The following is a 25,169-nucleotide window of genomic DNA, read 5'->3' on the forward strand; positions in this document are numbered from 1 at the left end:
CATGCCACCGACGCGGCAATGCTCATCGGCCAATGCGTCGCAGCGATGGACTCTCCGATCGAGACGCTGAAAGCGCGCGGAGGTAACGGTCGCACTCCCTATCGGCTCCGGCTTCTACCATACCAGCGTTTTAAGCGCATCAACGACCCGCATCAGTCTTCGCCCTGTACGACTGGGTACAGGAAGTTTCAAGTAATGCGCGGAACCCCCATGTTGCGCGACTACGCCCCGATTGTCCTCGGAGAGTTTTACCAACATCGGACCACGCTGCTTCCCGCAATAGATCTAAAAGGCTTAGCGCTAGTACAGCTCCTGCCACCACGGGCATGAGGCACGAAGTTGAAGGACTACTCCGCCTCGGAGAATCTCCTCGGCAAACCAATGCCGAGGATAACCAATGCGTGCATAACCAAGTGGGAAAATTTTTGACAGCTCCGCGAGAACACTGCGTTTAGCTTCATATCTGACCTAAACGAGTGGACACGGTCGCTGAGGCGGGACGTGGCCGAAATGAGCCACGAGATGGAAGCACCAACAGAGTAACCCGCAATGGACTCCGGCCTGTTGCGCATGTGGGAGGCAACAGAAGACCTCACGCACAGATAGCACTTTCACCATGACAACCAGAAGTTGCGAAGACCCATCGCTAAACTAAAACTATAAATACAGGTGTATACCTCTACACTCGTATGACACCAGCGGGCCAAATATGGAGAAGCCTAAACGGATAGCTAGACAGCAAGAAACGCTGAACATGCTGCGACAGCTGCTCGATCCCGGCAACACAAAGTTGATGGTGCGGAAGCATCTGACGCAAATCATGTCAGTTCCTATTCTCAGATGCTTAGCTCATCGCGGAGCTAATCATCATCGTGGAGCTAAGCATCTGAGCTAAGCTAAACATCAACATCATTACGCAAAGCTCCACGCCCTTACAAGCGCACCCCGAGCGAATAGCCAGACCCAGACGTCACGTAAGCGGAGGTCTGGGCTGAGCTGCACGAAATGCGCAGGCGTCAGCGCCGGGCTTTGACGGCGTTATCAACAAGGCGCTCGGCAACGTAGATCCCAAATCGGTAGGCGCCATCACCGAATAGATGAACCAATGTTGGCGTTCCGGCCTCCTGCCCCTCGAGTGGAAACACACGCGGGTCGCATTCATCCCCAAACATGGCTAGAAACTCAACCTCGAGGGTCTTCGCCGCATATTTTTTACCTTCTGCCTTGGCAAGCTCATGGAACACGTGGTCCTGATCCGAATACAATACTTTGCGGGAGAACAATATTGACGCGAAATAAGTTGGCACGTGGTGACACTGGCCCCTTGAGGCGAGAAGGACGAAGTTCGTGGTTGCGCGCGCGCTCTCCGAGGTCCAGCCATTATTAAAGGCTGACGTGTTTTTTTGCCTATCTGTTGCTGGTGAACTATTCTAGCTGTAATAGCTGGGTGACATTTCTGGTGGAAGTGCTGGGTACGGTCGATGTTAAGATCTCCGGAGCGTACCCCAGACCTAAGCCCGGCGAGTAGTTCGGACGAGCTTACCCCTGTGCACGTACGTACCAGCCGGCGTCTCCAGGGACTCCAGCCACAGCACGCTCTGCTACCCGAACGAAGTAGAATGACGAACCAACCACCTCCTGCCGCTACTGCAGCATCGCACGTGGTCGTCAATCAGATCCGGACGCCGAATCATTTCCACGGGAGTGCTTCAGAGGACGCCGACGACTGGCTTGACCATTTTGACCGGGTCGCCAACGTCAACGACTGGACCCACGAGCGTAAGCTTCGCTACGTGTACTTCGCTCTTGAAGATTCCGCTAAAATATGGTTTGAGAACCACGAGGCGACACTGACGTCGTGGGAAGAATTTTGTCGGCAGTTCCTCAATGCCTTCGCCAGGGCGGACCGCAAGGAGAGGGCGGAGTTAGCGCTGGAGTCGAGAATTCAAGGCCCGAATGAGCGAGTGACGGCGTACGTAGAAGACATGAATCGGCTCTTCCGACGTGCGGACCCCTCTATGACTGAAGCAAAGAAGGTGCGCCACCTAATGCGCGGCGTCAAAGAGGAAATCTTTGCTGGCCTCATTCGAAATCCGCCGACGACAGTGGCAGAGTTCCACGACGAAGCCCCAACCATGGAAAAGGCCCTTCAACAGCGGGCCAGGCAATACAACCGCGACGCCGTGATTTCAAGGGAACTCTCTGCCGTTACCCTCGGCAACGACGTCGGCGCCTTGCGAGAACTCATCAGGGCTGTCATCAAGGAGGAACTGCAGAAGATGCAGACGACCGCTGCCTCCGTGGGACAACTTTCCATTGCGGAAATGGTGCGCGCCGAGGTCCGACAGGCCGTCCATGTTCCTGAACAGTACGAGGCACCACAGCAGAGACCGCGTCCTGAAATGAGTTACGCAGAAGCAGTACGTCGTCCACCACCCTCAAGCGCGTATAGCATGGTACACCCCGCTCAGCAATTGGACGTTAGCTTCAGGCCTCGCAGCACACCGCACATCGCAGAAGCAAGAACTAGGAAGAGCGACGTCTGGCGCACCGCAGACTACAAGCCCCTTTGTTACCATTGTGGCGAAGCCGGGCACATCTACAGAATGTGTCCTTATCGTCATGTGGGGCTCCGAGGATTCGCACCAAATGCACCTCGTCCACGACCTGGTGAGCGGCCGCCGGAAATAGAGAGTTTCGTCGCGAATCGTCGCAATGGTGATCAACGATGGCACGAGCCCCGTTCGTCGTCTCCTGCTCGTTACAGGTCACCATCACCAAGCCAAGCCTTCTCTCGCGGCGCTCTCAGACGCCGCTCGCCAAGCCCGGCGGCTCGGGAAAACTGAGTTCAGCGACCTCCGGAGGTGAGGCCGCTGACGTCGACTGTGCGCAAGATCCTCCACTACGACGACAACGACGAAAACAGAACGACGCAGACCTACAGACGCAGTCAAACACCGTACGAGAGGTAATAACGTCGAACATTCCCGTCACCGTAGACGACGAAGACATAACAGCATTAATCGACACTGGAGCGGACACCTCAGTTATGAGCATGGACCTTGCCTGCAAGCTGAAGAAAGTTTCTACCGAGTGGACTGGGTCGCAGATTCGCACTGCAGGCGGCCATCTGCTAACCCCGGTAGGAAGATGCACAGCGCGAGTGAGCATTCGTGGGTTTACGTACCTCGGAGATTTCGTTATCCTCCCAAGCTGTTCGAGGGACCTAATTCTGGGAATGGACTTTCTGCAGGCTAATGGAGCCGTGATAAACCTACAAAAGTCGCTGGTAACGTTTTCAACAGCGCAGGCCTTAGCAGGGAGCAGCACTGACGACACGTATGTCAACGCCTTGAGGATTGTCGACGAGAACATCACGGTGCCGCCAAGGAGCAGCGTATTGACCCTCGTAACCTGCGACGCATTCGACGACTATGAGGGTATTGCCGAGGCAAATATCCCGCTGTTGCTCGAAAGACACATCTGCATCGCCCGGGGCCTTGTTCGAATACAGAATAAGTGCTCGCAAGTTTTGCTGACAAATTTCAGCCATGAGTATCAGCACGTCCCTCAAGGTACAGCTGTGGCCTTTCTGAACGGCATTGCTGACTTCTCCGACGTCGGCACGTTACAAGTGACTTCACCGGATGTAACAACTCACGCCAGCCTGAGTACCCGCGTCCACATTAATGCTGACTTAGCAGATGTACAGAAGGATCAGCTACTGGGCCTAGTGACAGAATTCTCTGGCTGTTTTTCCACAGAATCTAGAGTCCAGCGCACCTCCATTACGCAACACCGGATAGTTACAGAGGAGTCGGCGCGGCCTGTTCGTCAGCACCCGTACCGCGTGTCACCTATGGAGCGGGAGGCGATTAAGCGTCAAGTTGAAGAAATGCTCAATGATGACGTCATCCAGCCGTCGACAAGTCCGTGGGCGTCCCCTGTCGTGCTAGTAAAAAAGAAAGACAACACGCTCCGCTTCTGCGTTGACTACAGACGGCTTAACCGAGTCACCAAACGCGACGTTTACCCCCTGCCACGGATCGATGACGCTTTGGACCGTCTGCGCCATGCTGAGTTCTTTACTTCGTTAGACCTAAAGTCAGGGTACTGGCAAATCGAAGTGGACGAGCGTGACCGTGAAAAAACCGCCTTCGTGACTCCCGACGGGCTATTCGAATTTAAAGTCCTGCCTTTCGGTCTCTGTTCCGCTTCTGCTACGTTTCAACGAATGATGGACACTGTACTCGTCGGACTAAAGTGGCAGACGTGTCTAGTGTACCTTGACGACGTTGTTGTGTTTTCCAGCACGTTCGATGAACATCTCACCCGACTACGAAGTGTCCTTACCGCAATACGCAAGGCAAACCTCACCATCAAGCCTGAAAAATGTTACTTTGGCTTCCGGGAACTCAAGTTTTTAGGCCACGTGGTCAGCTCCCAAGGAGTACGACCAGACCCAGAAAAGCTCGCTGCCGTTGCCGAGTTTCCTCACCCTAAAGACAAGAAGGCTGTTCAGCGGTTCCTGGGCCTCTGCGCTTACTACCGCCGTTTCGTTGAAGGCTTCTCGAGGATTGCTGAACCTCTCACGAGACTGACGCGACAAGATGTGCCCTTTGCGTGGACGGAAGACCAAGAGCTGGCCTTCACCGAATTGCGCAAACGCCTTCAATCCGCTCCAGTGCTGGCGCATTTTGATGACACCGCGCCAACTGAAATTCACACAGACGCAAGCAACGTAGGACTCGGGGCTATTCTGGTTCAATGGCAAGACGGTGCAGAACGTGTAATTGCGTACGCGAGCCGTAGTCTCACAAAAGCAGAAGCTAATTATTCGACCACCGAAAAAGAATGTTTAGCAGTCGTGTGGGCCATCAGCAAGTTCCGACCTTACTTATACGGCCGGCCATTTCGAGCGATCAGTGACCACCATTCGCTCTGCTGACTTGCCAATCTACGAGACCCGTCAGGTCGCCTCGCTCGTTGGAGCCTCCGCCTCCAGGAATACGACATGACTGTTGTCTACAGATCGGGCCGTAAGCATAGCGACGCTGACTGCTTGTCACGTTCTCCTATTCCCTCGACATCCTCCGACTTGGAGCTAGATTTGCCGTTTCTTGGTGTCGTCGACGTGGTGCGCATGGCTGACTACCAACGTGCAGACTCTGAACTGCTTCCAGTCATCCGATATCTCGAGGGAGCTGACGTTGTTGTCCCACGCCCACTTTCACGAGGATTGACATCGTACTGCCTGCGGAACGATGTCCTGTACAAGAAAAATTTCGAGAACAGCCAAGAAACGTTCCTTCTCGTCGTTCCGACTGCGCTGCGCGAGGAAGTTTTACAGGCGTGTCACGACGATCCCTCTGCCGGCCACTTAGGCTTCGCGAGGACATTAGCGCGCATACGGCGGAAATACTATTGGCCACACCTATTTTCGTCGGTTCAGCGCTATGTGCGAACGTGCCGTGACTGTCAGAGGCGTAAAGTCCCACCCGTCAAGCCTGCCGGCCTCCTTCAGCCTTTGGATCCGCCTCCGGCGCCGTTCCAGCAAGTGGGAATGGACCTTCTTGGTCCGTTCCCCACGTCTTCCTTGCAAAACAAGTGGATAATCGTGGCAACCGATTATTTAACTCGCTATGCGGAGACAAAAGCTGTGCCTCGGGGAACTGCTGCTGAAGTCGCCAGCTTCTTCGTCCACAACATCGTGCTTCGTCACGGTGCACCCGCTGTGCTCATTACTGATCGCGGTGCAGCGTTTACAGCGGAGTTGTTGCAACAAGTCGTCACGCTGACGCATACTGACCACCGAAGGACCACAGCCTATCATCCCCAGACTAACGGCTTAACAGAGCGCCTGAACAGAACATTGGCCGACATGCTATCCATGTACATTGATGTGGAACACAAGACATGGGATGAAATTTTGCCATACGTGACGTTTGCTTACAATACCGCTGTGCAGGAAACCACCGAGTTTACACCATTCGAGCTCGTTTACGGACGTCGCGTTACAACCCCCTTAGACGCCATGCTCCCGGTAGACCACGGAGCCACAAGTAATGACACCACTGAGGAGTTCGTCGAGAAAGCGGAGGAAGCTCGCCAGCTTGCTCGGAATCGCATCCGCACCCAGCAGAATACCGACGCCTGCCGTTACAACCGGACCCGACGGAACGTCCAGTACTCACCAGGCGACCGCGTGTGGGTGTGGACACCTATCCGACACCGTGGGCTCTCGGAGAAATTGTTGCGCCGCTATTTCGGCCCCTACGAAGTTGTACGCCGCCTCAGTGATGTGAACTATGAGGTGGTGCCTCAAAGCTCTGATCCTAGTTCGAACCGACGCCGTCCCCGTGCTGAAGTCGTCCACGTAGTACGGATGAAGCCGTACTACGCACGCGAGGGATAAGCAGCCCTCACAAACCGCTTCAGCACTGTGCACATTCCTGTATGTTTTTTTTTTCTTTCCATGTTGGCACTCTTGCCCATATTGCTCGCCCCATGCCCTTGGAGCGACCGGGTCGGTCGCTTTTGAGAGGGGAGCAATGACGCGAAATAAGTTGGCACGTGGTGACACTGGCCCCTTGAGGCGAGAACGACGAAGTTCGTGGTTGCGCGCGCGCTCTCCGAGGTCCAGCCATTATTAAAGGCTGACGTGTTTTTTTGCCTATCTGTTGCTGGTGAACTATTCTAGCTGTAATAGCTGGGTGACAATATCTCAATACGCAGACGATGCTGAGGTTTCGAGCCCACCTTTCCACCCAGGACGTCCTAGTGCAAATACACAACGACCTCCTTCACCCAAACAGCAGCACGATCAGGAAGATTCGCCTTAGTCTGAACGTTCTCAAAGAATTTGACAACGTACGTCACGCTGCCATACGCGAGAGCCTCGCCGATCTAAAGCGCGAGACACACGGTGCGATTTTGCGTGCGATCCGTCGTGCGACGCGTCGGAGTCCGACTTGCCGCATACCACGATTCGGGACACATGGTACGAACGACGTGCGATGCGTAGCTCCGCCCACAACCGGCGGCCCTGCATGGACGCTCGGAATACTGCGGAACTTCGCAAAGTGAAAACAAACGTATTTGCACAGTTCTCTAGTTTCGCACAAACGATCACAATAAAAAAGTTGTCGCAGTTTGCGATAGCAAATTGGTAGAGAGCTATACGGAGTAATGATATTAGCTTTATCAGCTGTATAAACTTGGACATGCAGCAGCACCGGCAACACGCAGAGCTGTTGTCGACGCCGTCGGCGTTTTGCCCGCGTTCGCACAAAATGCGTGCGGCGTTGGTGACTGTTGCCGGAGCCTCTGATATAAATAGGCACTTGGTGCCGCAGCTAAACGTCGCCTCCCTTCCCTCCCCCCCCCTCCCCCACGGCCTCTCGCGCATCGGAAGAAGGCGCGTTTTCTGTACATATATGGTGATTGTAAAGGAGGAAAGAGACGCCTACTTCTGCAGCCCTTAAGGAGCACGGCGCAGAACGCGCGTTTGTTCTCCGCCGTGCGTTCACTCCCCGTGAAAGCGCGCCCCCCTCGCACCCTTTCACTCGCACATACAGCGTTCGGCGCGCGGCGACGATTTAATCTTCATTGACGTCATACAGAACCTCACGGCGACGGCGACGGCAGAAATCTGCTTTTGAGTGTCGATATAATTGCTATCGCAATAAAACACCCCCCCTTCAATGTACGCGCGAGGCGGCAGCATGCAACGCTCGCGCGAGGCCAGGCGAAGCGCGAAAGGCCTCCCTCTCTGCTGACCTGCGCACTGTAGGTCACTGCAAACATTTGCAAAACACCGCATATCCACGGGGTGAATGATGATGAGTGGGCGAAGCTCCGGAGGGAATCATCGGTAAACCGTGAATCTTCCGTGTAATTCGCCCAGTCTCGCCGCACTAAATCGAACGATTGACTTCCACCAATGACACGCGCCATATGTGACGTCATTCCTATTTTATAACAGCGCCCTTCATTATAATTGCACCATCTCCCGCTTAAGGGGACGCTAGCACAAACGCGTTAGAAACGTGCAGTACTCTCTAGTAAGGGGGAGAGGCCACAGCGTATTACGCAGCCGTTTACACATGCCGCAACGTGCACCACGTTTGCCGACGCCATCACATGACTGCTGAGAGAGTATAACCCCCGTATTCATAAACGCTCCTCGACTTGAACTTGACTTACCACCGCCTTCAACGCGTTTCGAACGCGCTGCCCAAGGCGGTGGCAAGTCAAGTTCAAGTCGAGGAGCGTTTATGAATACGGGGGTAAGGCGGAGAGGCCACAGTGTCTTACACCAGCTTCTTACACGGGCCGTCACGCGCTAGCACAAACGAATTAGAAACGCGCAGTATTTCGTTAATGTTGGGTATTTATTGTCATCGTGGTGCGTGTGTCCATGTGCGCTTCGTGGCGTAGTGGTTAGCGCCGCGCGTTCGGAAGCGAGGGGTCCCTGGTTCGATTCCGCGCTACGGACACAACTTTAGGATTTTTTTTTCATAAAAGTAGACGTTGCTACCTACTACGACGACGACTACTACTATTACTACTACTACTACTACTACTACTACATACTACAGAGGAGGGACAGACCCACACCCTAAGGAGCTTCGCCCCTAAAACGCGTCTGTGCGAGCAGCGTAGACGTGTTCCCGCAAGGCCGCGTCCTCAGTGTGGGCTCTGTCGACAGCCACCGATGGCTAGGAGCTGCCAGGCCTAGCTCGCTGGGCCGTCGAATCCGAGACCGGTGTCGCTTGCGACACGACCCCTTGTAGCTCGTAATAAACCTCCTACGTGTACACAGTCATGTCACGCTTAAATTTTATCCTCGCGGACGGAAGCGAACGATCAAGCCAGGCGAGCTTGCGATCGCTGGGAGACAGTATATATGCCTTACTCGCTGGCCGTCGGATCCGGGGTCGACAGCCCTTGCGATTCGTCCGCAGCTCGTTATAAAGCGCCCATATTCGTCAACACAATCATCGTCTGAACATTTATGTCGCTCATAAGTGGCAATACAATTAGTTTTCCCGACGCCGTTGGTAGCGATGAGAAAACACGTCAGTCAGGCGAGCCGCTTCGCATAGGCGACTGCTGCGGCGTCTGCGCTGACCGCTTCCGAATCGATACCACGTCAAAGATTTACTACTTCGCGCAACGTTTTATAACATGCACAACTTTGAGTTCACTTCATTCTATAGGTTATTTCGTGTCAGAAACAAAGTGTACCCGATTTTCGTGACGCCGTCAGCGGCAAAGAGGCCAGCGCCTCGACCAGGAAAAAAAAAAAAAAGCACGGGGACGATCGGAGCGCTTGCTCGCCGGCCCCGCCCCGCCGGCTTTACCACGTCGCCATGACGTACACGCTGGCGGCGCTGTCATTGGCCGCGACTGTCCGACCGATCGCGTAGTCGTACGACTATATCCAACCAATTGATCGCATGCGGCGGCGGCGATCCGCCGCCGCCTGCAGGAGAATATGTTGAAAACTTGTTGAGTGCGGCGGCCGATGCGGCGCGTCGTACGACGGATCGCACGCAAAATCGCATTGTGTCTTGCCCTTAAAGCCCGGCGTCCGCACTTATATCTACATCAACTCTTTCCCACCTGCCGAGCGGTCGAGCTCGTGGTTGGGAAGCAACGACCTTTACCGGTGCGACTAGGTGACAGATGCATGCCGCAAGGCGCACTCCTCTCCCATGTCCTCTTCAACTTAGCCATGCGCACCTTAGCCAAAGTTAACCACAGTCCTGGGTTTATACAACGCCCTGTATGTGGGCATCATGCTCTAGAGGATCGAAGAGTCGGACGGAGCCATAAATGAAACTCTCTAACGGTCGGTCTGCAGGCATCGTCACGCAACAAGTCACAGCAGGCCTGGAGTGCTCACAACCCAAATCGGAGTTCCTCGTGCTTCTACCACCCGACAGAAGTAAGCACAAACCAGCCCCGTTCACAATCACGCTCCGTGTAAAAAATCTACTGGACGCCCAATTGAACCACATGTGAGTCCTGGACCTTAAAGTCCAGAGCAACCACCGGAATGACCTCACCATCGAAAAGCTGCAGATGGAAGTCAACCATGCCACACGCCTCCTACTGCGGGTGAGTGCATGGAAACAGGGCATGAAGGAATGAGATCTCTTCCATCTCATTCAGGCCTTCGTGATCAGCCACCTCACCTACGCACTCTCCTTCCTCGATCTCCAAAAGACCTAACGCGCTAAACTGGACTGCCTTATTATGAAGGCCTACAAGATGGCCCGGCGTTTACAGCGGAACACATCCACAGGGAGGCTTCTACAACTGGGGGTGAACAATGCTATAGTCAGGCTAATTGAAGGCCACCGTACTACCCAGCTGCACTGCCTTCAGACTGTCCAATCAAAACTCACCCGTATTTGTCGCAAGTTGACCCCGACTGGCTACGCGCCCACCACTATTCCTCCCTACATCCGACGTACCTTTACCATAAATCCGCTACCCAAGAGCCTACTCGTCAGCCACCACGACAGCCAACAACGGGCGAGTGGACAGGCCCTCCACAAGACATACGGTACCAACCCAACCATGCTATATGTCGACGTCGCTCAATATCCTCACAGGGCTAATAGCTACCCCATCTGCGCCTTCACGAATCCATGGCCCGGCTTCGAGTCACATACACTTTTTGGCTCACTATAGACACCAACCCCAGTGAGCCAGAGGAATCTTCCACTGTACTTACCGTCGTCTGTACAGGTACCAACATACTAATGAGTCAAGGCTGCTATAACTGATTTTACCAGAGTACTTGTGGCCCCCGCCACCAACCGGATCCTACAGACACTGCACTCATGCGACGAAGCTCACTCTGTCGAACTGATCTGGGTCCCGGAACACTAGGGCAATCCAAGGAAAGAGACGGTCCACCAACTTGCTCGAGGATTCGCCAGCCGAGCAGCATGTCCTACGGAACCGGAGACGCCTGCCGAGGCCCTGCACTACTATCACAACATTAACCAATACTATCGGCTTATACGACAGACACGCCCTCTCCCACACGAGTCACTTAACAAGCGCCAAGAAGATGCCAGGCGCAGACTTGAACACACTCATACCTAAATCCATACATTTATTCACCCATCTATCCAGATCAGGTCAATCCACATTGCTGCATGTGCGGCGAGTTAGCCATCCTCAGTCATGTCATTTAGAACTGTGAGGAGGTGTCCACCTCCTCCAGTTCTCTAGGCCACTACCTCACACGAATCATGGGATTAGGTCCTGCTCAGCTCCATATTGGACATCCAACTCCGGGCCGTCGAGAGAGCCGAAGAGGTCGCCGTCAAGTATCAACTGACGCCCATCTGTCCCGCCTAATTACACCATGAACTAATTCGCAACACATGACGAAACAAAGTTGATCTCTGTTTCGCGAGTATGTGCGGCGATGCCCTCTCCCCTCACGCAACGTCGGGTGTTTAAGCGGCAGCAGATGTCCCCTTTCGCCCGCGCATCTTCCTCTTCACATTCTCTAACTCTCTCTCTGCTCCGTTGAGGCGCTGCTCGTGACGTGTCGTCGCAGCCTATGGGAAATCGGGCGTGGCGTGCTCGTGACCTGGGGTAACAGTCAATGACAAGCCGCGTTTAGGTGTCGTTTCACTGCTACATCTGACAGACGCCAGCTTTTTCGGCGAAGCTCTTCATGCGCACCCTGTGCCGCTCTTCCTCATTCTCCTCTCCTACGCAGGTGTGCGCTCTCCTCCTCCCCTCTCCCCCTGTCCACCACAGGTGCCGCGCAGCAAATCATTGCATATAATTCTCTCTCTCTCACTCTGTCCCTCTGTCTCTAAGGGTACGCCGGTAGGCGGCGCAAGTGTCGCGGCGCAGGATAAAGCGCGTTCGCTGTGCTTCCGTCATTCTCTCTCTGTGCAACGATGTCAACGTCGGTGCTAGTTGCAGAGGCAGCGCCACCGCCGCGGAGCAGAAGGCTCGGGAAGCCGAACGTAAACGTCAGCGTCAGCAAGCGGACCCCAAAGTTCGGGCCAGGTAAGCCGAACGTAAACGTCTACGTCGGCAGGAAACTTCTACGGAAGCAACACGGGCTCGGCACGCCGAAGAGCGTTATCAAGGCGACCCCGAACTGCGGGCTCGGAAAGTCGAAGCGCAACGGCAGCGTCGAGCGGCAGCTCCCGATCCCGAAGCGACGAGGCAACGCGAGTCTGGGGCCAGAGCAGCAACACGTTCGAGGCCACTACAACGCCGGGCTTCGACGGTGCTTACGCGCGGTTCAAGCGCGACTTCCTCGATCGGCGCTTCGGGCACAGCTGATGCGTGTGCGACCGGCTTTGGTTCGACAACAACCTGAGCAAGGTCGGGAGTGCCCAGAACGAACGTCAGCGTAACGCGGCCGTGGGCGTGCTTCGACGCCAGTTCAGCAACAATACAATGCATTCTCAATACATTCTCTCACTCTAACTTTCATTCGGTTGTGTTGCCAAGTGAAACGAAACGGAAACTCGATGCGCACCCCGCGCGATGCTTTCGCATCCCACCATGGTTGCCCGTAGGGTGAGATTATGTGAATTTTATTAGTTATTAAAGTAAAGCACGAGTTAAGTCGTAGGCTCGTTTTGAGTGGCGAACGAAATTTTGGGCGCGTAAAATGACCTATTGAGTGAAATGCAGCTCCTATAACGTAAAGGAGGTGTTTATTATACATAAGGAAGAGATGCTTAATTCTGCAGCCCATAAGGGAGCACGGCGCAGCGTCGTAGGGGATAGGGGGAGTAGGAGGTAAAGAAAAAAGTGGTCGCAGTTTCACCTGAAAGGCGAAGCATCAATTGCGATAGCAAACTTGTAGAGAGCTATACGGAGTAATGATATTAGCTTTATCAGCTGTATAAACTTGGAGATGCAGCAGCATCGCCAACACGCAGAACTGTTGTCGACGCCATCGGCGTTTTGCCCGCGTTCGCTCAAAATGCGTGTGGCGTTGGTGACTGTTGCCGGAGCCTGTGATATAAATAGGCACTTGGTGCCGCAGCTAAACGTCGCCTCCCTTCCCTCCCCCTCCCCCACGGCTTCTCGCGCGTCGGAAGAAGGTGCGTTTGCTCTACATATATGGTGATTGTAAAGGAGAAAAGAGACGCCTACTTCTGCAGCCCTTAAGCGAGCACGGCGCAGAACGCGCGTTTGTTCTCCGCCGTGCGTTCACTCCCCGTGAAAGCCGCGCCTTTCGCGCCCTTTCACTCGCACATACAGCGTTCGGCGCGCGGCGACGATTTCTTCTCCAAATGACGTCATACGGAACCTCACGGCGACGGCGACGGCGACGGCGACGCCGACGGCAGAAATCTGCTTTTGAGTGTCCATATAATTGCTATCGCAATAAAAGAGAAGAGAGATAGTTCAGGGGGCTCGTCCGCACATGGGTAGGCAGCAGAGGCGGCAGGGACCGGCAAGGGCAGGTACGCTCAGCGGTATGCTGCTATCCCACTCGCCTCCACGAACTACACGAGGCTGTGTAGTGCGGGGAGATGGTAGCGGGATGGGAACAGCAGGTTGGTCAGTGAGTCAGCAGGAAGTCCCTGTAGTCTATAGGCTCGGATGACCTTCGAACGTTCCTGTGCTTGGGCTGGACAGGCGCAGAGGAGGTGTTCGAGTGTCTCGGGGTCACCGCATCGTTGGCACGAGGGGGAGGCGCTGCGGTCTTTGGCATGAAGCCTAGCTGCTGTCCATATGCAGCCAGTCCGGAGTCGCAGCAGGGTGGCTCTGTCTCGCCTAGTGAGGCCAGACTCGGGGAGCAGCTTGGGTCCCTTGGCATTTGCCACCCTCGGGTCGGGGTGGATCGGCAGTAGAAGCTGCTTCAGTCGTGGCCTCGAGTAGTCTGAAGCCGCCACTGATCGAGTGAATGTGACTCCTGGGTGGTGGGCAGCTTTAGCGAGGGTGTCCGCCTCCTCGTTACCAGCTATGCCCACATGGGAGGGCAGCCAGTGAAAGGAGACGGACACTCCGGAGGAGGCGAGCGCCGAGAACTTCGCGGTCAAGAGGGACCCCGTCAGTCCAACTCGATGGCAGTTGGAAAGGGACTGCAGCGCCGGTTTGCTGTCGCATAGCACAGCAACCGGCCGTGCAGGAGGGTCCTCAGCCAGGAGGTCAGCCGCCAGGTGAAGCCCCGCCAGCTCCGCCGCTGTCGAACTCGCTGGGAACGGCAGACGGCATTGCCTGCTGATGGCTCTGGCAGGGATGACGCACGCCGCTGCTGCTGACCCATCCGGCATCACAGATCCGTCAGTGAACACCTGCAGCCGACCCTCCAGTTGTTCCTGGAGTTTGCAGGATGCTGCCTGCTGCAGAGCGGTCACAGGTGTCCCACGCTTTGTAGCCCCATCGAGGGAGAGGTGGACCCTATAACGTAAAACCTGGCGGGGGGGGGGGGGGGTTGCGAAGCATGCAGTGATGCACCACTGATGGGCTCATACTGCCTTAATCAATGGCTCAAAACCCCGTAAACGCGGCCTCCTTATTACGACGACAGAGAAGTGAAATTGTACGCTGTAATGATGAGCGGCAACGCCAACAGCTGTGGAAGACGACGACGAACGCGGAAGCGGAAGCCACGCAGGACGCTCACTTGCTTACAGTGACAACGACGATGATCGGAAAGGCCGACAGCCCGAGCGCTGAAGGTGCTTCCCATCTAAAAGGGGCCACGTCACCTAGCGCGAGAGGAGAGGAAAAAATTTCAACAGGGGAAAAGGGGTTGGAGTGACACCTTTCCCCCTGTGAGAATGCTCTCTTATACGCGAATCTCATACGGTTTTCGAAGATTGATTCCACCCTGCCGCGAAAGAAACAAATGCTATGCTTGCGCTTTGCGGCCAACAAACAGTGCCCAGCAATTGAAATAAGATACAAGGAGCGCGTGGCTACCGGCACTTCTTGCGCCAGCGGTGGGTGCTTGGGACACCGAGCTGATGCATTTCTGTATCGCGTGAAAGCGAGAGGCTTTGTGGTGCATTATGAGTGCATTCACCCCATCGTCGATCGCCTACTACTCACCAGCGGTGTAAAAAGCACCGGCCACCATGTGCTCCAAGTATTGCGCATCACTCGCTGAACATTATACGTGAGCGATCGTCCAACATTATCTGCTACTCATCGTGTAAAAAAACAATAAGATGGCTTTTATTTCACGCCAAACATTGCTCTCACAACAGGTGCACAAAAAAGGAGTGGCGCCACTACCATGCGAAAAAAAAAGCACGACAAAACTCAGCGAGAAACCTCGCGGGGAATAAAGTACACTGAGAGAACCGCAAAAAAGCACTCCTAAAGAATGGTCAACACGCGAAGCACGCAAAAGCGAAAATGAGGTGAAAAAATGGTGAAACAAAAGATTTACAATATAGACTGCATGCGAAGTTTGACTTGCATGATGTAACACTCGGTGTAACTTCCCGGAGTGGAAGGGGCGGTGATTTTTCGTTCTGTGGGCCATTTGATGCGTTCACAACAAAAGCTCTCTTTTTTTAAGCAAAGCTGTTCTAGCTAATCGTAAAAACTTCCGCCTGCTGCCGCAAAATCTCGTTGAGCTATGAGGTCACTGCGTTGCCTAGCAACCACCTCGCGGAGCGGCGTGTTCCTCGCCTCGTCTCCGTGTCGTGCACATGTTGCCTTGATACGCGCAATGCTAGGGTTAGGGAAAGAAAATGACATCAAGATAGAGAGAATGAATGAATGAATGAATAAACCTTTATTTGAAGCAGTCACTTGGCAGTCGAGGTGGGAGGGTCCCTTATTCTAGGAACTCTCTGGCTTGGATCGGCCTCCGGGCCCGGGCGACGAGTTCGCGCTGGTCGACTAGGTCCGGCTTGGAGATCGCAGCCTCCCACGTCTCAGCGAGGAGGGTTGAGACTGCGTCGCTGCTATTGATTGTGATGCTTGCTCTGGTGTGCTTGCATTGGAGTAAGAGGTGCGCCAGGGTGTCTGGCACGTTGCAGTGTGGACAGGTGTAGCTGTATAGTGTCGGGTGGAAATGATGTAGTAAGCTTCCGTGGGTGAAGGTATTGCTCCGGAGTCCCCTGTAGTCGGTGCCTTCGTTTCTCGTTGGTTTTGGATGTGGTGGAGGGTATACCCGCGTCCAAGCCGATAGTGCTACAGTAGTGCTTGATAAGTTAGCGGTATTGTTTCCGTTTCCTCCGCTGATTTGGGTGGGTGGGACATGTCGAGAATCTCGTGCGGGGAGGCCCGATTGACGCTTGCGCGGGCCGCGGTGTGTGCCGCTTCATTCCCCTCGAGTCCCTCATGTCCCGGAAACCACATGATGCAGGTGTAGGGGGGAGGAGTGTCGCCCCGTTTGAGTATGTTCATCGCTTTGTATGATATCCCGCCCTTCATGTAGTTGCGTGCCGCTGTTTGAGAGTCGGTGAAGACCACTATGGACCCCTCGCTTGTATGGGTGGCGAGTGCTATAGCGGCCTCCTCTGCTATGTCCGCGTGTTTGGCGAGAATTGTCGCCAACGCCAGTGTCGTCCCCCTGTAGTCTGTGACGCTGATGGCGAAGGCGTTTCGGGCCGGATACTTGCAGCACCAACCAGGCAACGCCAACACCAATTTTAGCAGCACCAAGGAGGCAACGCGCAGAGCTACTGCCGGCGCCGCCCACGTTGCCTAGCCGCGCATGCGCTGAAGCAGTAGCGATCACTTCACCTCACGTTGCCTAGTACCCGCTGGCGCAGGTGCGCGCTCGCTTCTCGCGACAGAGACACGACTCCTCCGAGCACCCGCCAGCTGCGCGCTACTGCGCATGCGCCGTGACGTCATCCCGACGTGTTGTCTGTACACTGTGCATGCGCTTGGCCTCGGAGTATGCCATAAAAGGGGCTGCGCCTAGTTGTGTGAAATTTTGCTAGGTATCGAGCGGCTAGCCTCCAACGCGTTCGGCGTCGGCAAGCAACAGCGTTCTTTGCACTGCGCCAACTTTGGTCATTCTGCCTGCGTTTGTGGTATGCCAGGAACGCTGTCGCTAGTGGGTGCCGACACGTCCAGAGCTCGTCACGCGAAATGTCGCGAAAGGAAACGTACTTTCGAAAATGATCGCTCGAGAATACCTTCCCTACATGCGTGGGTAAGTTAAACCAAGGTAATACCTAGCAGCAACCAAGTTAATACCAAGCAGTAGCCGCCAGTAAGACTTAAGGATCGACAGTTTCGCTGTGCCTAAGCTTTGCACGACCGAGTGCAAACTTGCCCGTTATTTTATGGTGGTCAGGGCAACGTCACATAGCCCTCTGACAGAGCCATTGCAGGAAATATAGTTCTTGGCCGTTTGGGCGCTTGGAATGTGACCGGAAACCGCGCGTGCACGCCTATATAATTAAATGTCGAGTACTATGTCACGAGTACTTGACTATGCCTCTCTATATGGCTTTCATAGATAAAAAACATTTGATTCAGTAGAGATACCAGCAGTCACGGAGGCATTGCGTAATAAGGAATACAGGAGGCATACCTGAATATCTTGGCAAATATCTCCAAGGATTTCACAGCAACCATCGTACTCCACAAGAAAAGTAGAAAGTTACCTCTCAAGAAAGGGGTCACGCAAGGACACGCGATCTTTCAAATGCTTTTCACTGCATGCTTAGAAGAAGTATTCAAGCTCTTAGGCCCGTATTCACAAACGAAACTTAAGTGGAGGCACAGTAAGTGTGAGGAAAGTACAAGTATGAGGAAAGTTGCGGGAAAGTGATTCGTAAACGGCACTTAGGTATTACTTTCCGAAGTGACACTTTTCGGTACAAGTATGTCGCATGGTGTCGAGGCTACGCAAATAATTGGCGTGTACGATGTATTTCATTTGCAAAATAATAACTGTTGCACCAAAATAATGGGAAAGAAATGTTGTAGCGTTCGAATGAACACTGTGCTGGGTAAATGAAACCAATATTTACATTTTCAGTGCTTTGTTTGAACTCGTCTGGCCACAATGGCCTACAGTCACCCGGTCATACCCGGGCCTCCTGTCGCCTCTCTCGCCGTCCCAATAGTTATGTTGCGTTTGTTACGTGCGGTTTATTGCAGTGTTTCTGTGCCTCTGACGTTAAGCGCTTCATTACGGTGTGTGTGTGCAATCTGTTTGACGCGACCATGGAGAAAAAGAAAAACTTCTCTGAAGATGAACGCGCCGTGTTGCTGGAACTGCTCTCACGCCACAGCAGCGTCGTGGAAAACAAGAGGACTGACGCGGCGTCCGTGAGTCGGAAACGACAGGCCTGGCAAAAAATCGAGGACGAATTTAACTGCCGCCACAACGTGACGCCGCGCAAATGGATCCAACTGAAGAAATGCTGGGAGAACTTGAAAGACAAGTGGAGAAGAACAAACGCTGAAGACATGCGGGAGCGGTTTGCTACAGGTAAGCGTTGCTTTGGCTGAAATTGCGATATTACTGGCGACATATCCTGCATGTGTGCATTTTACAGAGCACAGACATTTAACTAGATAACCTGAACCACGGCCGGACTTGAGAGACGCGCTCACATGCCTTCTCTTTAGCTAATAAGAAGGAACGCCAGCGCGTTAATAAGAAGGAACGCCAGCGCGTCTCTTTCCGGCCGTGCATGAAGGGCAGCAGAGTTGGCGAGCCGTACTTTTGTCACAGCGTCTGCTATCGTGATTGCGTTTTTTTACATTTGTGCTACGTGCAGTGAAGAGCCGAAATCGCGGCATTTATTCCGCTGAGCAGTAGACGCATCGCTGCGTTTACACATTTGTTTCATGTGTTTTGTGCGTTCGCTCAATGGTCACTCTATATGCTGGGCATTAAAAAAAAACTTTATGAGCCTCATTCTATATGTAATATGCACCCGCTTCTTTTCTTTTTGTAACGCCAGGTGGCGGAACACCACCACCAAGCCAGATGACCGACGAGCTGCAGCGCGTTGGAGACATCGCGTCACACATGGCTTGTTCGGCTGCCCAATCCCTGTGACAGTGACCGCAGCCGGCATAATGCTGTGCCAGGGGGATCGCAGTCTTCCAAATCGCAGTGCACACCTGCTGTCGCTGCACTGCTGTCAGAGACTCAAGACAGGCCTCTGGAACAGTTCGCTGGTATGGCTTCATCGTATTTTTTTTATTGCCCATGTCTTCGGTCTGTTACGTTCAATTTTTTGTAACAAAAATGCTCTTCATTTATTACGTTGGAGCTATCACGTACACATTGCAGTGTCCAGTATTTCAGTCATTTTCCCAATGATGTGTTTGTCAGGCCTCGGTGCTTTCATACTGTACAGGCTGATGTCGGCAAGAACAAACGTTGAAAATATAACACAGGTTGCAGTGCGTTGCAACATAAAATAAAAATTGTTACAAAGGGCACTTCAGGCACTACACAGCTGCAGAGTGCACATGTACAGCAACATGTTCACAACAGGGCGACACTTTTGGTGTAGCTATGCAGAATCACCTAGCAGTGTGCTCATTTGAACTGTTTCTGCAGGTTGTCAAGACATGTACGACGAATCAACAGACCTCTGGTCATGGGACGACAACAGTAGCCCGATGGAAGATGCTTCAACAAATACTGCACGCCCCCATGGCCAAGTACAAGACGCTTCAGACAGCCAACCACGCAATGGCGGTGGTGCAAAACCATCAGAGGCTGCAGCTGTACCATCTGCAGCAAGTTCCAGTTCCGCTGCAGCGGCAAGTTCTAGCGCCGCTGTGCCAGCTGGCACGAAGCGCGCTTCAACCTGCAGCAGCCAGAGGCAAACGGCGGTCTCAATTGAATTGAGTGCCCGCCTAGATGCCATCAAAGAGGACCGTGAGCAAAAGAAAAAGGAGCATTTATTGAGGCTGAAATTCATGCGCATCGAACACAAGCAGAAGAAAGCACAGCACAGTGAAAAACTGGAGCTTTTTCGACTAAAAATAGCTAATCAGAAAGCAAAGGCAGAAATGGTTAAACTCCAACTCGACATAATGAAAAAACAGTACGAATAAAGTCATGTCTCTGTTATTTTGTGTCATTTCGTTTAAGCGAAATACTGTGTCACTATGCGCTCCCTCATCCTGAAACCACTTGCTGTGTCTGGCACAGGTGGCATTGCTGGTGGTCTTGGTGGAGCAGGTGACGTAGGAGCCGGCAAACCGCTGTCATGATTTTCCTGGCATTGTGGTGGAGGTGGGATTGGTTCTCTTAGGAGGTGGCCGAAGTTATGGAGTGCGGCACAAGCTGTGATGACGATGGGAACTGATGTTGTTTTTATCAGAAGCGTCATGTCGAGGCATGGAAACCTTCGCTTCCACACTCCAAACGTCCTCTCCACACTGCAGCGAGTCCGCGAGAGGGACTTGTTGTACCTAAAGAAAGCATTTTTTTGCTCAATTTACGCATTTTTTGTACACCCAATAGCATTCCTCTAACTTGACTTCACCTGTGCTGAGGGCTGTCTTTCGTCCTTCTGTCCCTAAATGGGGTCATGAGGTAGGACCTGCAGAGATACCCCTTGTCGCCTAGTAGGATGCCAGGCACAGTCCCTCTTTCATATTGTACTCTGGCCCAACTGTTGTCGGATATCCGGCTGTTGTGAGCCGAACCCGGCCAGCTGGCCACCAAATCAAAAAATTGAAGCTGAGGCCCTGTGATCGCCTGCAAAACAAGACATTTTTTTTCACTGTGAAGCAGCCCAGAATGCTCCTGAAGTAATACAACTTATGTTGTGCATACAACGTCACACTGCTAGTTGTGGAAACATGATAATAAATCGGGTATTCGCATATTCGGTATTTATGTCAATGGCAGTGCAGTATACATACCTGGACATTGATTGAGAAGTAGCCCTTTCGATTCCGGAACATCTCCGCGTCTTCTCAGCCGGGATTTTTCATGCGCACATGAGTACAGTCTATACACCCGCTTACACCAGGGAAACGCGCCATGGCATAAAATTCCTCCATTATCACGGCCGCTTCAGTGGCGTTGGGCAATTTCACAAGCTGCGGGAACAATGTGTCGGCTATCATTCTTGATATGCGTGTGTTGATGCGTGACACGCTTGCTTGAGACACATTAACAATGTCCCCGGTAACAACTTGAAAGGTTCCGGCGCCGTAGAATCGCAGCGCGATGAGGAGCTGGAGCAGTGGCGGAACAGGGTGACCGCGTTCGTGGTCCTTTGGGCGCAGCGGCAGCATTTCCAACAGCCGTATCACCGCTCGCTTGGAAAAGCGGTACCGGCACAGGTATTCCGCGTCGTTATAGGCCTCTATTGGATTCTGCCGATCCCTGAGAACGGGGCGTAACGGCGGCACATAACGATATGCTTCATCCTGTGCAACTTCTTCTACACGGCCAGCAAAATCGGTGAACTCGGCGAGACTGCCGTAGTAGTCGGCCATTTTGTTTGACGAGAAAACAGCGAAAGTAGCCCTTAAGGTAGCCAGCAGCTGTACTTTACTTTCAGGTAGTTAAGTGCCGATTTAAGTATACCTTAAGTACAAGATTGCTCTCTGAAACGCGTTAAGGGCCGATCGCTTACTTAAGTCATAAGTTAAGTATAAGTTTCGTTTGTGAATACGGGCCTTAGACTGGAAAGGCTTCGGAGTGAGTATCAACGGCGAATATCTCAGCAACCTTTGATTTGCAGATGACAATGTCCTATTCAGCAACAATGGGGACGAATTACAGCAAATGATTGAGGACCTTAATCGAGAAAGTGTAAGAGTGGGGTTGAAGAAGAATATGCAGAAGACAAAGATAATGTTCAACAGCCTGGCAAGGCAACAAGAATTTAGAATCGCCAGTCAGCCTCCAGAGTTTGTAAAGGAGTACGTTAATCTAGGTCAATTACTCACAGGGTACCCTGATCATGAGAAAGAAATTTAGAGAAGAATAAAATTGCGTTGGAGTGCATACAGCAGGCATTGCCATATTCTGACAAGGAGCTTACCATTGTCGTTGAAGAGAAAAGTGTACAATCATTGCATTCTACCGGTTCTAACATATGGGGCAGAAACTCGGAGGTTAACAAAGAAGCTCGGAGAAACTCGGAGGTTAACAAAGAATCTCGAGAACAAGTTAAGTACCGCAAAAAGAGCGATGGAACGAAAAATGTTAGGCCTAAAAGAGACAGAAGGAGAGCGGTGTGGATCTCAGAGAAAACGGGGATAGCCGATATTCTTGTTGACATTAGGAGGAAAAAAGTGGTCGCAGTTTCACCTGAAAGGCGAAGCATCAATTGCGATAGCAAATTTGTAGAGAGCTATACGGAGTAATGATAGTAGCTTTATCAGCTGTATAAACTTGGACATGCAGCAGCACCGGCAACACGCAGAACTAATGTCGACGCCGTCGGCGTTTTGCCCGCGTTCGCACAAAATGCGTGCGGCGTTGCTGACTGTTGCCGGAGCCTCTGATATAAATAGGCACTTGGTGCCGAAACTAAACGTCACCTCCCTTCCCTCTCCCCCCCACTGCCTTTCGCGCGTCGGAAGAAGGCGCGTTTGCTCTACATATATGGTGATTGTAAAGGAGGAAAGAGACGCCTACTTCTGCAGCCCTTAAGGAAGCACGGCGCAGAACGCGCGTTTGTTCTCCGCCGTGGGTTCACTCCCCGTGAAAGAGCGCGTCCCTCGCGCCCTTTCACTCGCACATACAGCGTTCGGCGGCGCGCGGCGACGATTTCATCTCCATTGACATCATACAGAACCTCACGGCAACGGCGACGACGACGACGACGGCGACGCCGACGGCAGAAATATGCTTTGGAGTGTCCATATAATTGCTATCGCAATAAAAATAGCCGCAGTTTCAAGCGAAAGGCGAAGCATCAATTGCGATGGCAAATTAGTAGAGAGCTATGCGGAGTAAGGATAGTAGCTTTATCAGCTCTACAAACTTGGACATGCAGCAGCACCAGCAATACGCAGAATTGTTGTCGACGCCGTCGGCGTTTTGCCCGCGTTCGCACCGAACGCGCGCTGTGTTGGTGACTGTTGCCGGTGCCTCTGCCGGCAGCTCGGAGGTTTTCGACAAGACCAGAACAGGACACTCGTCGAGCAGTGTCGGAATTCTTTACCACCGTCTCGCCTCGCAACGTTTCTATATAAATACGTATGCATTTGGTGCCGCAGCAAAACGTCGCCTCCAATCCCTCCCTCCCTCCCGTCCCCCCACGGCTTTTTTTTTGCGCGACGGAAGAAGTCGCGTTTATTCTCCGCCGTTCGTTTGCTCCCCGTGAAAGCGGGCGTCCCACGCGCGCTTTTATTGCGATAGCAATTATATGGACACTCAAAAGCAGATTTCTGCCGTTAGCGTCGCCGTCGTCGTCGCCGTCACCGTGAGGTTCCGTATGACGTCAATGGAGATGAAATCGTCGCCGCGCGCCGAACGCTGTATGTGCGAGTGAAAGGGCGCGAGGGGCACGCGCTTTCACGGGGAGTGAACGCACGGCGGAGAACAAACTCGCGTTCTGCGCCGTGCTCGCTTAAAGGCTGCAGAAGTAGGCGTCTCTTTCCTCCTTATACTTAGAGCAAACGCGCCTTCTTCCAACGCGCGAGAGGCCGTGGGGGAGGGGGGGGGAGGGGGAGGGAAGGGAGGCGACGTTTAGCTGCGGCACCAAGTGCCTATTTATATCAGACGCTCCGGCAACAGTCACCAACGCCGCACGCATTTTGAGCGAACGCGGGCAAAACGCCGACGGCGTCGACAACAGTTCTGCGTGTTGTCGGTGCTGCTGCATGTCCATGTTTATACAGCTGATAAAGCTAATATCATTACTCCGTATAGCTCTCTACAAATTTGCTATCGCAATTGATGCTTCGCCTTTCAGGTGAAACTACGACAACTTTTGTAGCGTTAGCTACACTGGCCTAGCCAAGCCCGTTTCGCGCGGCACACGAAGAGCCGTGCTGCGCATGCGCAAGGATCAGTGATGTCACACGGCTTGCACACCGGAGCTACAGTACACTGTACCGGAGCCACCGGAGCCCGCTACCTTAGAGCCCACACCTCTCGCGCACTCCGCCGCCGCCGCGCGCGACTCACCGCCACCGGTCTGCGCATTCCAGAGGAGTGACGTCGTAGCCGTGGTAGACGCACTGGCGCCGGCGCGCGCTCGCTGTGCAGTCGCCGTCTGACACTGCGCTGGAGCCGCTGCGCTTCTGACTGGCGTTTGCCAGTGTGGTATAGCCATGGAGAAGGAGAGCGCAAATGCTGCTCAACAGCGCAGAAGAACGGAGAAGCTTGACTCATAAGAATAATCTTATCTTAAGAATAAGCTTAAGAATAAGCTAAGAATAATCAGCTGAACCTTTGCTAACGCTACGTATATCCTGGCATAGCCGAGCTAAGCCACTGCAACTTTTTATTCGTACATACAGCATAGGGTGCGGGGCTTCGATTTCATCATTGGACTCCATACGGAAGCTCACGGCGACGGCGATGCCGACGCTAGAAATCCGCTTTGGAGTGTTCATATAATTGCTGTCGCAATAAAATGGAGCTGGAAAGGCCAGGTAAAGTGTAAGATGGATAACCGGTGGACCAGTAGAGTTACAGAATGGATACTAAGAAAAGGAAAGCACAGTCGAGGACGACACAAAACTAGGTGGGGTGATAAATTTAGGAACATTGCAGGTGCATGTTGGAATCAGCTAGAGCAAGACAGGGGTAATTGGAGATCACAGGGAGAGGCCTTCGTCATGCAGTGGGCATAAAATAGGCTGATGAAGATGATGAAGTCTAGCTAAGCATGGTTGGGACTACCTAAGCTTAGTCAGTCATCGATAGCCAATCGATAGCAAATCAATAGCTCAATGATAATCGATCAATAATCAATAAATTCTGGAAAATGCTGGGGATGACTTGCCAGTGCTTAGCCTAGTCCAAATACGTAGCCAATACCTTGCGATAGCCAATCGATAGCCAATCAATATTCGATGAATAGTCAATTTGCGGGAAATTCTGGTGATGACTTGGCAGTGCTTAGCCTAGCCTAAAGCCAGGACTAGAATGACAGCGTAGCCCATCAGCTACGCTGTAATTCACCATTGCACCTCTATTAACTAATTTTTATTGCGATAGCAATTACATGGACAATTACAATTTGCCGTCGCCGTCGTCGTCATCACCGTGAGGTTCCGTATAAAGTCTAACA

General features: G+C 53.0%; 3 protein-coding genes across 3 annotated transcripts; 2 read left to right on the top strand and 1 right to left on the bottom strand.

Annotated features, from left to right (window-relative positions):
• The first annotated feature begins 18,156 nt into the window (after window positions 1-18,156).
• On the top strand, window positions 18,157-19,000 carry LOC119456647 (myb/SANT-like DNA-binding domain-containing protein 3). The gene is made up of 2 exons (XM_037718474.1): window positions 18,157-18,424; window positions 18,903-19,000. The coding sequence occupies exons 1-2, from the start codon at window positions 18,157-18,159 to the stop codon at window positions 18,998-19,000; spliced, it is 366 nt and encodes a 121-aa protein (XP_037574402.1).
• Window positions 18,907-19,847, top strand: LOC125946122 (uncharacterized). The gene is made up of 2 exons (XM_049668607.1): window positions 18,907-19,122; window positions 19,511-19,847. Exons 1-2 carry the CDS (start codon window positions 19,021-19,023, stop codon window positions 19,802-19,804), a joined length of 396 nt encoding a protein of 131 aa, XP_049524564.1. The 5' UTR covers window positions 18,907-19,020; the 3' UTR covers window positions 19,805-19,847.
• A 1,036-nt stretch (window positions 19,848-20,883) lies between these two features.
• LOC119456648 (putative nuclease HARBI1) lies at window positions 20,884-21,411 on the bottom strand. Its single transcript, XM_037718475.1, has one exon. It carries the CDS (start codon window positions 21,409-21,411, stop codon window positions 20,884-20,886), a length of 528 nt encoding a protein of 175 aa, XP_037574403.1.
• Window positions 21,412-25,169: the final 3,758 nt, after the last annotated feature.

This window comes from Dermacentor silvarum, chromosome 6, assembly GCF_013339745.2.
Source record: "Dermacentor silvarum isolate Dsil-2018 chromosome 6, BIME_Dsil_1.4, whole genome shotgun sequence".
NCBI classification, from domain to species: domain Eukaryota; kingdom Metazoa; phylum Arthropoda; class Arachnida; order Ixodida; family Ixodidae; genus Dermacentor; species Dermacentor silvarum.

Coding starts and splice junctions, on each gene's coding strand:
- LOC119456647 (XM_037718474.1), top strand. CDS start 18,157: ATGGAGAAAAAGAAAAACTTCTCTGAAGATGAACGCGCCGTGTTGCTG. Junction 18,425..18,902: donor GCGGGAGCGGTTTGCTACAG/GTAAGCGTTGCT, acceptor TTGTAACGCCAG/GTGGCGGAACACCACCACCA.
- LOC119456648 (XM_037718475.1), bottom strand. CDS start 21,411: ATGGCCGACTACTACGGCAGTCTCGCCGAGTTCACCGATTTTGCTGGC.
- LOC125946122 (XM_049668607.1), top strand. CDS start 19,021: ATGCTGTGCCAGGGGGATCGCAGTCTTCCAAATCGCAGTGCACACCTG. Junction 19,123..19,510: donor GCCTCTGGAACAGTTCGCTG/GTATGGCTTCAT, acceptor CTGTTTCTGCAG/GTTGTCAAGACATGTACGAC.